Raw genomic sequence first — 16,740 nt, 5'->3', positions numbered from 1 at the left:
GGAGCGCCCGCCACCAATGGCGCCTTCGCCAAAATCCATGGGAGGTGGGGGAGAATGGCGCCGATGGTGCACTGTGGCAGTGTGACCCAAGGGAACGGGACGCACCAAATTTGAAATGTTGCGTTTAGCTTGCGATGAGATCCGACGGTCGAGTAACTACGATTTCAGTTTGGCATTGATTAACAAAGACCTGAAGAAGAAAAATTTTACAATAATAGGTTGTGTTTGGCTGAGCTGCAGATTCTGAGGAAGCTGTTGTGAACTTTTAGCCGTGGACACCTCAGGCCCCGCTCCCGCGAGCGGGGAGGCGAACCCTAGCGCCTCCAACCCCTACTCCCCCCTTCCCTCCTCCTCCCTCGCCGCCGCCGGCACGCGGCTCTACAGGGCGGCGGGGCCTCTTTCCCCTTCCTCGTGGTGGGCTGGCGCGGGACAGCTGCATCGAGCGGAGGCGCGCGGCTCTACAGGGCGGCGTGGCGCGTCGGTGGCCGGGGCGGCCGGTCGGGGGCGTCCTGGTGCGGCGGGGTGGGCGGCTGCGCGTCGGGGTGTGGTGGGGCGTGCCCGTGCAGGGTGGCGGCGGTGGTTGTCCCCGGCCCAGATCTGGCTCGGGCGACCTCCCTGGCCGGTGACCAGCGGGCGGCATGGGCTGAGGGCGCCTCGGCCTGGCGTTCCTGGGCAGCAAGGTGACCGGCGCTTCGGGCGCTTGGTGGCGGTGGTGGCGATGCGTCCTTGCCAGATCTCGCGTTTTCCGGCGGGTTCGTCCTCGGTCTGACGCTGGGATCCGGGTGGGCGGCACGGGTGGGGCAGCGGCCTGCGCGTGGCTGTTGCTCCGGCCGTGGGCGGTGGCGTGCGGAGGCACACGCACACACTTATACTATATAGATCCATGTTATGGCATGGTTTTCTTCTTAGATGTCTTTAAAACTCATGTTATGACCGTGTTGGATACAAACTTGCACATGGGGAAATCAAAATATGTACGTGCAGGAAGCGACAACTTCATGCAACGAACCACTTGTTGTCCTCTAAATTTTTCGAGAAGAACACAGACTTGGATTAGCCTCTTTTTGAAAAAAGATTTAAGAAGAATAAAGTGCAATTGGTGTCCTTTGATTTGACCTGTGGGTTCAATTTATCTCATAAACTTGAAAATGGTTAAATAGGCACCTTAAACTCGGCATATATGTTCAGTTTAGTAAAAAAAAATTGAACGTGTTGGAAAGCATTTTACACATCAGTGCTGACTTGGACCTTACTAGCCGTGCCATGCATTTTTGTGTAAAGTCATGGGTCTTCACAAAAATAAACCATTATGATGTCTCTAGCATCTAGATTAAAGTAAGTCACATGATGGACCCATCCACCAAATCCATGGCATTTGAGAAAATATTTAATACTACAAAAATATAAGCATTTTGACAGGCATGTTGGTGAAGCAAACACAGAATCATCTAGTCTCGCGACAATGGCACAATGAATCCAACAAGGAGTTGAGCCACACCTCAAACACCTTCTTGTTCCTTAGCCCCATCACCCCCTCGAATGGTCGGTTATGCACTCCATGTAGCAAACCGTCTCCGCATATTACAAATAAGGAATACAAAGTCTTTACAAACCAAGTCACAAATAGGGGGCAATATTGAAAGCAGCGACAGATTATCGATCCCCGTATGGCCCATCAAAGTTGTCAAATCATGTTCAATAGAGTTTTGTCCTCTTCAAGCCTTTTGAATTTTGTAGTCAGAACAAATATTGATGAGATGGCAAATGTCTATATAAATATGCCACAGCCTAGATAAATATGTATATACCATCACAACTGAGTATGTTCACCACCGTAGCCAAGTCAGATTCAACTAAAAATTGTGGTATCCAAAATATGAATAGTTAATGCAAAACCGACTTGATAGCCATGGTTTTCACCTCTTACACGTCGGAGTAGGGCGCGAGGACATGGTAGCATGCACATAAGGCCTCGCCACATGGGCAATTAAACTCACAAAACCTTGACTCGTGTTGTCCAGGAAGCATGCATCCACATTTAATTTTACAAACCTCTTGGAAGGAGGAGTCCAAGCTAGGTTTAAAGATTGAGTTGTGAAACCACTCATCCTTGTTCCAAGAAGTGATGAACATACCTTCAAAGACAAATAGAGTCATTAGCATTTGAACAGACAATTTAGTGGTGGACTTTGGCGCGCGCGCCCCCACACACACACACACTTACACTATATACATTCACATTATGGCATGATTTATCTTCTTCTTTCATTTCTTTGAAAATCACGTTCTGGCGCAAATGTTGCATGCTTACAGATGGGAAGATGTAAAAAGAAACTGCAAGGAGCGAGAGCTTCATGCAAAGGCCCCACCTGATTAGCCTCTTTACAAAATGTTTTGAGAAGAACATGACCTGATTAGCCTCTTTACAAAATAAAATAGAAGAGTAAAATGTAATTGATGTCCTTTCATTTAACATATAGGTTCACTTTATCTCATATACTTGGCATATGGGTTCAATTTAAAATGTAATTGATGTCCTTCTCGTCCTCTCCTACAATGGTCAGTGGCTATAGACATGGCACATGTGCATGTCCTTCTCGTCCTCTCCTATAGTGGTCAGTCGATGTAGACATGGCACATGGGTGGTCTTGGGGCCAAGGATGACGGGGTAGCAGCCCTGGATGGCGGGCTACGTGAATTAGCTCTCCAGCGAGCATTGCGGTGGCTAGTGTTAGTGATGTGCTTCGGCCATGTGGGTGGCGAGGTGTGATGTGGTGGGCGATACTGGTGAAGTTGTCATCGTCGGTGGTAGCCAAGCCCTGATCTGGATATGCGCTCCTGGTTCTGTCATGGTGGGGTCCCATCGTGGAGGGGCATGTGTTCTGCTCGTACGGTGCGATGGGGGTGGGGTCGAGAGAAAGCTTTTCATCTTTGTTGTGGCAATGCTTGTGGGTGTTTTGATCCTCTTGGGGCACCGCCTTTGTCCCCACCTTTCCCTACCGCGCTAAGAGTGAAAACATCTGCCTGCCTCAACTGACGTGGCAGAAGCGTGGCTTTGCGCGTGACCCTCTTGGGGGTGTCACCTATGAGTTGGGGTGTTCCTCCGGTGCGAAAACGGGTCTCAATAACTTGTACCATTTGGCCGTTTAGCTTTAGTAATATAAAGCATCGTGAAATCCTGTTCCAACAGTAAATGGACCAATAGAGAGTGGGCTAGAGGGAGAGGCTTCATTTAGTATTTAAACTGGTCAGAAACAAACTCAACTCATCCAACTCCAAACCTACCTCCGTAGAAATATTAATTCATTACCAATAGCTAGCCTCATAAACAAATAATTCGTCCTATTCCTAGCCCTAATCTAGCTCCGGGGAGATCAAAATTAATCAAGTACTCCCTTCAAAACATATTAATTGTCACCGACTTAGTAATTTATACTAAATTAGCGGCAATTAACATAGATCAGAGGAAATACTGGTAATCAAGAAAAAAATTCATTACCAATACCTAATAGTGGAGGCACGAAGCATGTGTGGTGGACTAGTGGGCAATTGCCGATCGGCGAAGTAGGAAGATGCGGCAAGCACATCACATCTTGGATGATTGGTAAAAGAGAACATGTGAAAAAAGGCACAAAATAAGTAAAGAACGAGCGATACATGAACAAGTTAAAAGGATAGTACATGTGTGCTTGGTAGACATGGTGCCTACAATTTTCTTATTGTGAGACATAGGCCTACCCCGCCTCTCGCGTTTGCTGCTGCGTTGTCTTAGTGGGACGACCCAGTCGAGCGGTTTCGGGAAGGCTCCGTGCAGGTATTTCTTTTTCATGTGCTTTTCTTTATGGTTTTCATCCGTTTTTCTTTTTGTTGTTCATTTTTTTCTTTTCTTTTTTCAGATACATATCAACTTTTTTGAATACATGTTCTACATTTTTTATACGCATGGAGACTTTTTGGATGCACCTTGAACATTTTCCGAATACATGATGAACATTTTTTAATACAAGTTTGAGCATTTCTCTTTTTCATGCTAAACATCTTTCACATACCCATTGAAACTAGTATGAAAAAAAACTAAACTAAGTCAACATTTTTTACATTGTATAAACATTTTAGAATAATTTACTCAAACAATTTTGAAACAAGTGAACCTTTTTAAATGTTAAGATTTATTTTATATTGCATAAAAAGATTTATTTCATGATGTACTCAAATTATTTTAAAATTACACAAACTTTTTTCATTGTATGAACATGTTTTGAAAAAAATCCACAAACATATTTATTGAATACATGACCAAATTTTAATGGTACAAATGTATTTTTAAATTCCATGAACATTTATTTTATATTGCATAAACATGTTTTTGAAAAAATGTCACAAACATTTGTTTTGACAGGCTTGAATTTTTTGAAGTGTCACAAATATTTTTTTGAATTTTATCAGCATTTTTTAAAAGTTGCGTGAACACTCTGGTTACATTATTATATAAATTATTGTTTAATGTACAATGATTTAAAAATAGTAAGTAGTTTTGAAAATACATATGTTTTAGAATTTTTGAAAAATAAATAAAGTTAAAACAAGAAACAAAATGAACGAATCAACACATATGTAACGAAGCGTGCCAATTTAGAGGGTCCCTATAAATCATACACTGTTCTCGCTATACGTGGGCTCCTATATCTCGCTTGAAGCAAGACGGAATGTTTGTATCGCCTCAAGCGAGCGTACAGTGGACTGGCCCAAGTATTGTCAGGTTCTTTTTATTTCTTTTTTACCATAGTTTATATTTCAACAATATTATAAAAATGTATTCCCTCAGTCCTAAAATGTAAGATCATTTTGACACTATTTTAACACTACCATAGTGTAAAAACTAATCTTACATTTTCGAATGAAGGAGTATTTTATATTTCAAAATTTCATTCAGTTAAAAGATTCATCACGCATTAAAAAAAGCTAACACAGTGTATAAAAAATGGTCGCACAACTTTTAGAAAATGGTGATAGCATTAAAAATTTACTTTACATTGTAAAAATGTTCACGTGTTTCAAAATATTTTCATGATTTTTGAATAAATTTCTATAAAATGTAAAAACAAATATTTGTGTAGTTAAAAATACTTAGTAATATTAAAATGTATGTGGCACTTGAAAAAAAATTCACGCATATTTAAAATATCTTCATGTTGTTTCTAAAAATGTTTATACATTGTAAGAAAAATGTTCACATAGTTTGAAAATGTTTCATGCCATTAGAAAATGTTCAATGTGTATCTAAAAAATGTTTAACATGTGTTCGAACAAATGTACGTCATCTATTTGAATAAGAAATCAATGTGTACCGAAAAATGTTCCACAAATATATAAAAAACGTACATTATGTATTGAAAAATGTGGACATGTGTTAAAAAGAAGAAAAAGGAAAAGGAAAAACGAAAAAAACCTGTGAAGAAACACAGAAAAAACACAAAAAAACAAAGAAAATCCAATGAAATAAACCGAAGAAACAAACCGAATGGAGTGTCGAAGTTAAATGTTGCTGGGGATGTCGCCAAGTCGACAAACAAGGGAGTTGTTCTGTTAAAAAGATGCAGCAATACTACTTCTCCAACATTGTTAGACCCTGATAAGTTTCAGATGGAAATTGGTTTGCAGAGTCGAGAATGGAGTGTTCCTCAGAGCGTCAACAGTGGTATACGAGGGAGTTACTGAGCCGACGGCCCTTGAAGCTTATGCATGCAGAGCAGCCTGGGTGTTTGGTGGAGATCTTATGCTTAATAACCTCATGGTTGCTTTTGACTTTCTGAGGTCATCAACTTTTAACACATCTTGGTGATTACTACATGATCATGAAGAAGGTTCTTTCTAGAAGAAATCAGTTTTGGGCTTGTAGTTTTAGCCATGAACAATGCATATGTATTATGAAGGATCATCGTTTAGCTAGATTAGCTACTTCTTTAGATGTTGGGCGCCATGTCTGGTTCCTCGAGCCTCCTATTGGCATTTGTATCCCATTGAACATTAATAATTGAAATTAAGTGTGTTTGTTCATTAAAAATGGCGTTTTGTGTCGTTGGATTAAGCTAGTTATATGTATACCTGTGTACCAATACTTGGTTATTTGGGGCCTACGTGCTCACCCACCTCGGCCTTGTCCAGCTGCTCTTGAGAAATAAATTGTATTGACCATACAAACTCGAAACAGTCTTTCATCGCACTTTATACTCCCTCTGTTCCAGAATATAAGGTGTATTGATTTCTGTGCAAGTCAACCATTTGAATGTTTGACCAAGATTGTAGAATAAAATAACAACATCTATAATACCTAATAATAGATAAAATATAAATAAGGCCACATGGTCAAACGACACAAACGTGCACAACTAACATTAAAGCAAGCCAAGAACGTTTAAAAACAATACACGATAAAGCAAGCCAATAACGTTTAAAAACACACAAACATGCACAACTAAACGCTTCCAGCGTGCCATCGAGAAGAAGCACATAAGGCATGCCATCACGTCCGAGGGATCAATAAACTCAGCGACGCTGTCCCTGGGAGGGACACAACGTGATTGCCGCCGCCGCGTCAACCGAAGCAGACAAAAGGTTTTCACTTGGAGTGCCAGAGGGTAAGGAGAGGGCCAAGGCGGCACCCCGAGAGGATAAGGACACCCACATGCATGCATTGCCGCCGTCGGCATCAAGGCGCAAAGCTTTCACTTGACCTTTTCTATCTGTCACATCATGGGAACAGGTCGCAAACCCACCCCGACGAGGATCTCACATCAGTGTACCGGGTACTCTAGATTCGGATTAGGGCTTGACCGCCACCGTCGGCGGTAGCCTCACCAGGATCACCCGCCACAACATGCCTCGCCACACACATGGCCGACACATACCATTGATACCCACTACCACGCCGCTCGTCGGAGAGCCAAACCGAGCAGCCTCACCATACATGACCATTGCACCGGCTTGCAAGACAGATACTCCACCACTGTCAAGCCTCGAGGGCACTGAAGCCCACGCATAGACATGGGCACCAAAATGGGTGGGAATGTTGTAGCCATGTCGGACCGCCTAGAAACGAAGCCAATACACGTGCAAAGGAAACCAGACACGGGAGGCAGATCCGTCTCCAACTCCCGCCTCAGTCGGGGGCGCGGATCATTGGGGCCCGCCAGCATCATCGCTGTGGGCAGCCCTGGAAGACAGGTTGCCGGAGTAGCGGGACTCAATGGGCCAGGTCTGGTCTATCCCTCAAAACCCGCTCACAACCTAACCCTACATCTAACCCCAGCGGGCCACCGGAGAACCACACAAAACCATCGCCTGCTGCTGGTCATGGCCTGGCCTCGGTACGCCACCGCCCCGCATCGCACCGGTGAGGGGGTTGCCTCGTGCCATCCAAAGGATCTGGCACGCTGGAGCACCAGAGTGCCGCTTTCGAGCACGCCGGGGCCCGATTCCGCGTCACCACCACAAGAACTACTTGCAGCTCGCTGCTGCTCATCAAACCCCATCCCCACCATCGCACGACAGTCCGCACATGCCGAGGCACAACGGTCCGCCACCGAGCATGGCCCTACGCCAGATTCACGCGCAGCTGCCGCGCCACCACCAACCACCCACACCGCTGTTGCGCCACCACCACGTGTGCACGCCGCCACCACAGATGCTCGTCGTCGCTCCTCCAAGTCCCATAACATCTCAGCGCCTCCGCCTAGTCCAGCCGCCCACCGTCGGCCACCCATGAGCCAAGGAGAGAAGTGCCTTGCTGTCGACCACCACAAGGGGCTTTGCCCTGGCGGCTCCGGCCGACATGGTGGCGGGGAAGAGAGGGTGCAGAGGCGAGGGAAGAGGAAAGTGGTGCCGCCACCCTAGTCCCCGTGGGGGACGACGAGAGGGCTAGGGTTGGTGGAATGAATTCATCGTATTGATACATATGTAAGGATTATTGCCATTTGCAAAAATCTCTTCCAAAACAAGAGCACCTGAGTCCTACACATAGACCGCGTGACACATGTGGTAAACAATCCAAACTATTTCAAAAGAGCCCTATAAAGCAATGATAATCTGGGATAAATTTTTGCGCGTGACTCTGAGACGTGGTTCTGAATTCCGCCAAACAGGAGGGGGAGAGAGAGAGAAAGAGAGACGTAGTTATGAATACTTGCATATTCGAAGTTGAAAATCCCCGAGAACCAAACAATGGACTAGCTACCAAAAAAAATGTCCACCGACTAGCTAGACTCCAGGTTCTGCACAGTTCGAGTAAAATATCAGCCGTCCAACCATGCAAGTGCAGCAGCCCGTGCTTCTCAAACAGTCAAACGCCGTCGTTAATGGTGCACCGCCCCTGCCGTACGTCTGCCGCAGCGTGCACCGTCGCCGCCCTGAATTCCAAGCTCGAGGACGGCTTGGCCTGCTGGGAAGAGGGAAACCACGAGGCAGGCGTTTGCCCACGACGCATGCAGCGACAATCCTACTGAGTTGGCGAGACGTTGCTGTCAGCACTCACCCAGCACACATAAATCACTACTGATTAATATCCGCCTGCATCCGCTGCCGTTGCCGTTGCACCGGTCGGTCGCCGTCGTCGTTCATCTGAACTGAAAAGGTGGATGTAGCCGTGCCTTGGCTTCCTGGAGCCTGCTGACCTGCTTCCCGGACCCTGCCGTGTCGCCGGCCAGAAGCTTCGGAAGAAAAAAGAGGCAGGGGGCGCGGGACGGCAGGAGGTCAAACGTTGGGACCGTGACTCTTCTCGTCGCGGCACGTCAAGGGCCACCGGAGTCACCTACATGTAAGATTTTGAAATTTCCATTTAACAAAAAAGTAGCCTACACTAGCAAAATAAATTAGGGCTTTCTCTACAAGGACTTACTTTTGGCAGGATGATGCGCCGTGGGGCGTGGCCGCCTGGCCGATCGGCTGCCGCGTACGCACTCCTAGTTTGACCTTGTGTCTTCCTTCTGCTATCGTCGCCTTGCTCGATACTATCGCCGTCGGCCAGGCACCCAGCCGTCGCCGCCCTGTTGCCTTTTCATGTAAGTGCGATCGGGATTTTGATTTTGTTTAGAAATTATCTGGATTTCTGATGCTATAATCGTAATTGGGAGACGAGAGTTAGGGAAATGAACTGGCGTGCTGCAGGGGGCTGCGTGCATGGCTGCTAGAATGGGCTGGCTGGAGTGTATTTTTTACTGGGCCTTCTACTTTTCACATATATGTACACATATAACTTGCTGGACCAGGGGCCCCCAAAATTTTGGGGCCCTGTGCGGTCGGCCAATTTGGCCTCCCTCATCAACGGGCATGTCCCCCCTCTCCGGTCGTCGCTTTGGCGATGAGAGAGGAGGAGAACCTCATATATGTCTACTTGGCGTGTAGATAGATATAGATTAGGTGTGTGGAGTGAGGGCGTTTGGTTGGTGGCGGTGGCCGTGCGTCCAATAATGTTGTTGGAGCTCCAGCCCCTTCTCGATGGAGCTCGCGGTGTCATGTGCGCAGGTATGGTTGCTATCGTGGACATGGCTTTCATATTTTGGGCTTTTTGTCTTCCCAGGATCTGTCCCTTCCTTGTCGCCGGCTTGCTTTTTGCGATGCCGAGGATCTCGGGTAGAGTTTTGTATAGGTGCTTGGTGTGGCCGGCTACCTCGTCGAGGTGGGGGGTTCGGATTTGATAGAAGCTTTGCTTGAGACGGCTTCTTCGTCGGGGTGGTTGTCCTCTGTGCCTAAGTAGGGAACTTCCCGTCTGGCATGGAGGTTCACCGGGGAACATATGGTGCGGTGACGGCGGCGGCGTGTCCTTGACTCATTCTGGTGATTGCGGTTGTTGTGTGTTTTCTTTGGGGCTTTGTTGTAATTTTTGTTCTTTGTGGGGTGCTGCTTGTATCTGGTTGAGCTTCTCAATAGATCTGAGGGTCTTTTCACAAAAAATGTTGAACCTAGCAAGCTACTGTTTACTCTCTCTTTTTTTTTTGTGTGTGTGGGGAAGCCACTCCCTCTGTCTCAAAATTTAAACTACAAAAACGTCATATATCTGACAGAGAGACAGTTTAAGTTAGTAGGTGTGCACATTGGACTTGTCAAACAGTTGACGTACGTATATCATGGCTGCAGTGATTTGAACAGATCCATTCGACTAGCTAGCATGTCTGCATGTGGGCGTGTGGGGGATGAACGCATGCATGCGTATCAGCGTATGTATGTAAAGCAAATTGCTGGTATAGATCGGGTTCCTTTCGTTATCAGGAACAATGCAGGATGGCGATGTACGTAGTACATACTGTACAAAGCAAAGTTGCCACTAACTACAGGATCTTATATTGCAACTACGTTAAAAGACGGATCGAGCTTCCCGGCCCCTTCTGAACCCTCACGTGCTCGCCCGATCGGTTGTGCGCCGGACAATACACTCCACCTGATGGTGATGGAGACGAAAATAACAGCCAAATTGTATTTCTTTAATACATCCTGTTATCTTATTTTACGCAGCAGGTGAGCTTTTTATAAACAACGTTTGGCGTGGATAATGGCAAGTTGATTTGATTGGGTATTGACTAATTCCCCTGCTCGCTTGTGCTAATATATACACTACTAGTATTATTATTTTGCGAGCTTTGATCTCTTATTCGGTAGCCTCAGTGGGAGGCTAAGCTAGTGGCGCAAGTGCGTCGTACCAATAGAGAAAAGTAACAATGCAGGCAATGAAGAAATGGAGAAAATATTGATAGGATTAGTAGGAGCAGTTAAGAAAGTGGTGCTTCTATTGAAGTGTGTAATTTGTTTTCGTTGGACGAGTCTCTTAGCCAAGAATTGGTGAAGCATATGACCAAGATATCATTTAATGAAATACATTGAACAGTGGAGTTTAACTCGATGGCCCAAAATTAAATGAATTTGTGTTAGTAGAAAAAAAATTTGGAGCTAAGTTTAGAGATTTGATTAGAAACCACATCTTTTAGAGGAGCAAATATACAAAGAGTTGAAGGACAGAAGGCCGTTTGCTTCATTAAATTATAAGAGATCGGCTAGATGCTCTTACTTGTGATAGTTTTTCTTTTTACCGACATATCCACGGTCAAAGCAAAGATTAAAAAAAGTTGATCAAAGTGACGGTAGTTGGCGATCGACGGTAATTTCTCTGTTAATTATCCCGTCACCATCAACCAGGTAGGTGGAGTAATTTCGTTGCTATGGGCGTCACCCCTGTGGTGTGGACGTGCAGACTGCAGACGAGATCGATCCAACACCAGCGTGGGGAGAGCAATACGTAGACAAGGTGACCTGTAGAGATGGCGCAGGCTGATCGATCGGTCTAGCACGAGCGCGGCAGGCCACCCAGCTCGACCCCAGCCGGCGTTCGTGGCAGGTTCCGGTCGATCAATCCACCGGGCGGGCGAGCGCGACGCCCCTGTGTCGCTGCCCTGGAGCCATTAATCCACCTCTGCTGGCGTGCCACTTCTGTTGCTATCAAGCCGCGCCCGACTGACAAGCTCCTCTCTCTGGGGTCAAAAAAGAAAAAAGAAAAACAGACAAGCTCTCGCCGACTCGGGAAGCAAGTGAGGAGGGCGTAGCCCACACACAAACACAAAAATGAACCCAGAGCCTCTATGCGTTGTGGTTAGCAAGGAACGACGCACGCGACGGAAAAAAGATCAAGATTACCTGGGTACGTAGGACAGCAAATGGGGCTGCCCATATGCTGGCGCGTGTAGGGGTTAGTACGTAGTAGAGTTTCAGTGTTTTGGGATTCAGTCCCCCCTGATTGTATCCTTAGCATTGTATCATACGAGATTGCTATTTTAGTATAATAAAGTGGAGGTCTGAACTTCAAAAAGAAAACTGAACGAACCGCGAAGCGAACCAATCTCAGGCCACAGATAAAACAGAGGTTAGCGAGCTGCGTGCCTATGTGTGTGATCGATGGCCAAACATAGAAAGATTCGGGGATGACAGGGACTCCGGAAGTACCGTGACAAACTTTTTTAAGGAGTACCGGCCGTGACAATCTGACAATGGCAACGGGCATCGATAGTGAACATGCACATACTAGGACTGTAGAAAAAATATCGCCGAGGAAACTGCGGGGAATCCGACGGTTTCTACATCACTCAATCTTCTTTCTGATTGCAACCGTTTTGCGGCCTCGTGCGGTAATTCCATTCATTCAGTTGTATTATTGGATGCGAAATGAAAGCGACGTCCAGTATACGGTGCACCTGAGCACCGACCGGTTTCTTTATTACGCCTGACATGGCTATGCTATGGGAAAAGACGTCGTGTTGGATGTTCAGGATGGTGGCTAGCTAGATATCTTATACTCGCTCCGTCCGAAAATACTTGTCTTAAAAATAGTTGTCTCTAGACTTATTTTAGTTATAGATACATCCATTTTATCTATTTCTAGGACAAGTATTTCCGGATGAAGGGAGTGGATTTGGTTGGTTTGCGCCTCTTCATGCGAAGGCGATGGGTCAGATGTTCGCGAACCCGTCCGGACATATTCACGGACAGCCGGTTGAGTGGAGGCCCTCCAACGATATCCTGCATTTCAAGACCGTGGACAATGAATTACTGTATGTTAGGCGGACTGAGAGAGAAAAGGTTGAGTGAGACGTGGATGACAGTGAACTCTCCTTGGCCTCCCAAAGATTTGGTTTCGGACTTGAGGTGTCCGCATGTGTTTACGAACTATTGAACGATAGCTTTGAAGGCCTAAAAGTATCTGGATCATCCGATCTAGATATATAGGAGAGAAATGGTGAGCCACATTGAAAATGCCTTAACAAAAGTTTTTTATGTTGTTCTGTAGACATGTCACACATGTCATAACGTGATAACACAAATGTATGTCAGTTTGGGCAACGACACACTCCTTGTGATGATGTTTTGGTCATCAGCTTTCCATACAAGTATTTCGTTTAAAATGTATACATTACAAATAGGGATGTCAATCGGGTCTCGTTTAATTCCGTTTAAACCCACTAATAATCTGACAGTTCAAAAAATTATTCTCTTTTTAGGAAAATGAATTATGGAGCTAGCTAAAACTAACTAAAAGGGACTTGCGGATGTTGCTTATTTGTCATTTACATCCCTAATTACAAAAGTATATTTGGTCTTAAGAATGTTGGGTAGTTTTTCTATAGCAATGGTTAAATTTAAGAATATCTAGACTCTATCCGCCACAAGATCTCTTGCTTGCCGTTTTAAATTGGTTTCATCTGGTGCAGAATCCCATCCGGGTTTCATCGTTTTTAATTGGTTTTGTCTGTCGCAGAATCCCATCCGGGTTTCGTCAGATCTCCCTCTCTTCATTGGCCGATTTTAGCATTGGGAGGCGGGGAGACCATGTACTTTTGTGCTCGTCGCAAGTCTTGCTTTAGCTTATTAGGTTTTTGTGTCATTGTGTTGTTCGTCCGGGTAGCACAGAGAATGACAAAGTGGAACAAGTACCTCTAGCTTCATCCCGTAGAAGTGGCCCTGGTGTCAGCACTGCCATGGGACATGTGGGTGTTGGTTTCCCTAGGTAAGTAGGATGATGGTTCTTCTTCTAGCCCCTACGGATTAGAACCCTCTGGTTTATATAGACATCAGGGGTCCTAGAGTTACACATGGCCGATTACAATGAAGGAATAAACATGCAGATTCTCTTATCTTGACTTGGAGGACACACCAAGGCTTCGAGGGTTTCCTGTCCGGACACGAGGTCACTTTGTAGCTCGGCCCTCTAGTAGTTGTAGAGCGGCCCACTAATCCAGCCCAAAAGATATAGGCCGGCAGCCCGAGGACCCCTTAGTCCAGGACTCCCTCACATGGGGCAACCAACTAGGCTCACTGCGCGTCATCGGCTAATATATGCACGTTGAATATGATGACGAATTCCCACTGGCTCTGTTCATAATTAATTTCTTATTAGGAGTGTTCTTGCGCGGCTTGGATTTGGTTAACAATGGCTTATGGCCTTCGAGAGGGAGAAAAAAAAGAAGAAAAATATTTGACAGATGATTAAAACATTTGAGATTTGCGAGTAGAGGGATTAGATATTTGAAACCGTTGGTTGTCGTGACCCTCCTTCCTTAATTCTGGTGGCTGCCCTTAGTGCCCTAGCTGTTAGTCTGGTAACGTGACCGTCGATCCTTCTACCTCCACCCTACCCACCACTGCTCCACGTCGATGCCGCATCTAGCTTGGTCCAAGCTCACCCCCACGCACCTTACAAGCTCAGTGTAATCGCCACTTCCGACTCTGTCCATGCTCACCTATGTTTTCGTGAAGAATCAAACAACTAAGAAATATTGTGATTTTATTTGCGAAATTTCAGTTAGCCACAGTATAGCAGAGATTAGAGGTTGTTTGATCCAGTATAGAAATCCAGTGAATATAACTCGGGATAGCAAATACTCTCTTATTTCAAATTAATTGAAGTTCTATGTTATCCTGCCTTAAACTTGAGTTTGACAAAACTTATAGAAAAACTTGCAACATCATATATACTACCGCCGATCCATAATAAGTATCGCAGTTTTGAATTAAGTCTAGTTCAAAACTGTGACACTTATTTTGGATCGGAGCGAGCACACAATACGAGACTATATATTTATGAAGAATCTAATGAAACTAATTTGGTGTTGTATATGTTAATGCATTTTTCCTATAAACTTGACCATAGTTTATAAAATATGAAAACATAAACTTTGTATAAGCCTGTAGATATTGGTTGTTGTGGACCGATTTAGAATATGTGGGCTTTCCACATCAAGTAAAGCTGGTTCAGAAAAGAGATTTTGAGCACAACGCAAAGGAAGAATGCGGCTTGATTGCTTGAATTGAGTCCGACCGGAGGGGCCACACACACTCCTACGTGGCCGAGGAAGACCTTTCTTCAAGTCTTTGTTCCGGCGACAATTCTCCCTCCCACCCCACCCCACTCTGCCATAAGTGATAAGTGGCACGAGGAGCCTGTCTGCGGCGGCGGGCGGGAAACCCACTCACCATCGCCGAACCTTCTCAGCACGAAGCTCACCGGGAAGCCGCCCAAAATCCCCAGGAGCTCACGGCCAGCGCCTCTCCTCGGAGTACAAATCCACCCGCCAAATTCACTCCCCAACTCAATCCATGCAGCAGCAGCGCACCGGCGGTTTAGGGGGTCTTATAAATACGAAGCGCTCTCGCCGGTGTCAAACTCGGTCATGGCGGCAGTCGGAGCGGCACCACTGCTCTACCAACAGCAGGCGCAGGCGGTGGGCGACGGCTGCTACTTCTCTTCCATGTCCTCCCACTTCTCCCACGGGGGGATCAGCTCCACCTCCTCCAGCCCGGCCTCCAGCTTCTCCGCCGCGCTCGGCGCCACCCCGCCCGCTGCACCGGCGATCGCCGCCGACATCACGGCGCAGTTTGACATCTCCGAGTACCTCTTCGAGGAGGGCGCGTTCGCCGCGACGCTCCCGCCCGTCGTCTCCGTGCCGGCCGTTGGCGCGGCTGCTGCAAGTTCGGCGACCGCGGTGACTGCGAGGAGCGCCGAGTCGGCGGCGGCGGCAGAGCGGCCGCGGACGGAGCGCATCGCGTTCCGGACGAGGACGGAGATCGAGATCCTCGACGACGGCTACAAGTGGCGCAAGTACGGCAAGAAGTCCGTCAAGAACAGCCCAAACCCAAGGAACTACTACCGGTGCTCCACGGAGGGGTGCAGCGTGAAGAAGCGGGTGGAGCGGGACCGGGACGACCCGGCGTACGTGGTGACCACGTACGAGGGCACGCACAGCCACGTCAGCCCCAGCACCGTCTACTACGCCAGCCAGGACGCCGCCTCCGGCCGCTTCTTCGTCGCCGGCACGCACCCGCCGCCAGGCTCACTCAACTGAGTAACCTAGCCACCAACGACGGAGCACGTCGAGATCAGCACGGGGCTTCTATCTTGGCCAAGCTAGCCAGCCAGGTGCAGGTGTAGCCACTAGACTAGTGTACCACTGGTGGATCATCAGGTTCAGTTTCTCGAGGCGTGGGGCTTTTTTTGGGATCGATCTGTCCATATAGCTCGACCTTTTCTTCTCCCCCCGTCTTGCAGTAGTGTTGTGTACATCAGTGTGCAGTGTGGGCTCGATCACGAGAGCTCTCCCGACGAATGTAACACACACTCCACTACACTACTAGTGCTACCTACTCAACCGTGCAATAAATATGTACAGAACCATCCGCCTCGAAGAGATCCATCTCTGAATCAAACGCCATCACGGTTTGTACTTGTACGTGCGCGATTTCAACAATCACCCGGGACACCCCCCATCCCGATTGACAGTCAATACACCAGTGACTGCCGTGTGCAAATATGCACGAGACACCGTAAATGTTTCAACTTCTGCTTGCAAACATCTGATTTTCTTTTATACATAGGGTACTTCTCCTTGCAAATATCAAACTACAGTCCTCCAAATGGCAGTTCAAATGATGAATAAAATTCGATGTGGACTTCAATCTTCAAAAAGAAAATCATTTGAATGATATGATGATTACTCTGAGATGCTCCAGCTACTAAGCAATGTATAGTCCAGCTTTTGTGAAACTATTTGAAATTTTAAACAAAAAAGTCTTGAGGTCATATCATGGTACCATACTAAATGTTATATTTTACATCATTTACCTTTTTTAAGTGAAAATAAAAAATGCAAGTAAATGTTAGAATTTCGGAAATGTTAACGCCCACACGTGTGGGCGGTAGCCAACTCA

The 16,740-nt window shown here is 46.5% G+C and overlaps 1 protein-coding gene across 1 annotated transcript; it reads left to right on the top strand.

The window, feature by feature from the left end:
* The first annotated feature begins 14,987 nt into the window (after positions 1-14,987).
* LOC123182803 (probable WRKY transcription factor 57) lies at positions 14,988-16,391 on the top strand. The gene has a single exon (XM_044595472.1). It carries the CDS (start codon positions 15,207-15,209, stop codon positions 15,876-15,878), a length of 672 nt encoding a protein of 223 aa, XP_044451407.1. The 5' UTR covers positions 14,988-15,206; the 3' UTR covers positions 15,879-16,391.
* Positions 16,392-16,740: the final 349 nt, after the last annotated feature.

The sequence above is a fragment of the Triticum aestivum genome, chromosome 1D (assembly GCF_018294505.1).
Source record: "Triticum aestivum cultivar Chinese Spring chromosome 1D, IWGSC CS RefSeq v2.1, whole genome shotgun sequence".
NCBI lineage: Eukaryota > Viridiplantae > Streptophyta > Magnoliopsida > Poales > Poaceae > Triticum > Triticum aestivum.
This window is presented reverse-complemented; position numbering and strand designations above follow the sequence as displayed.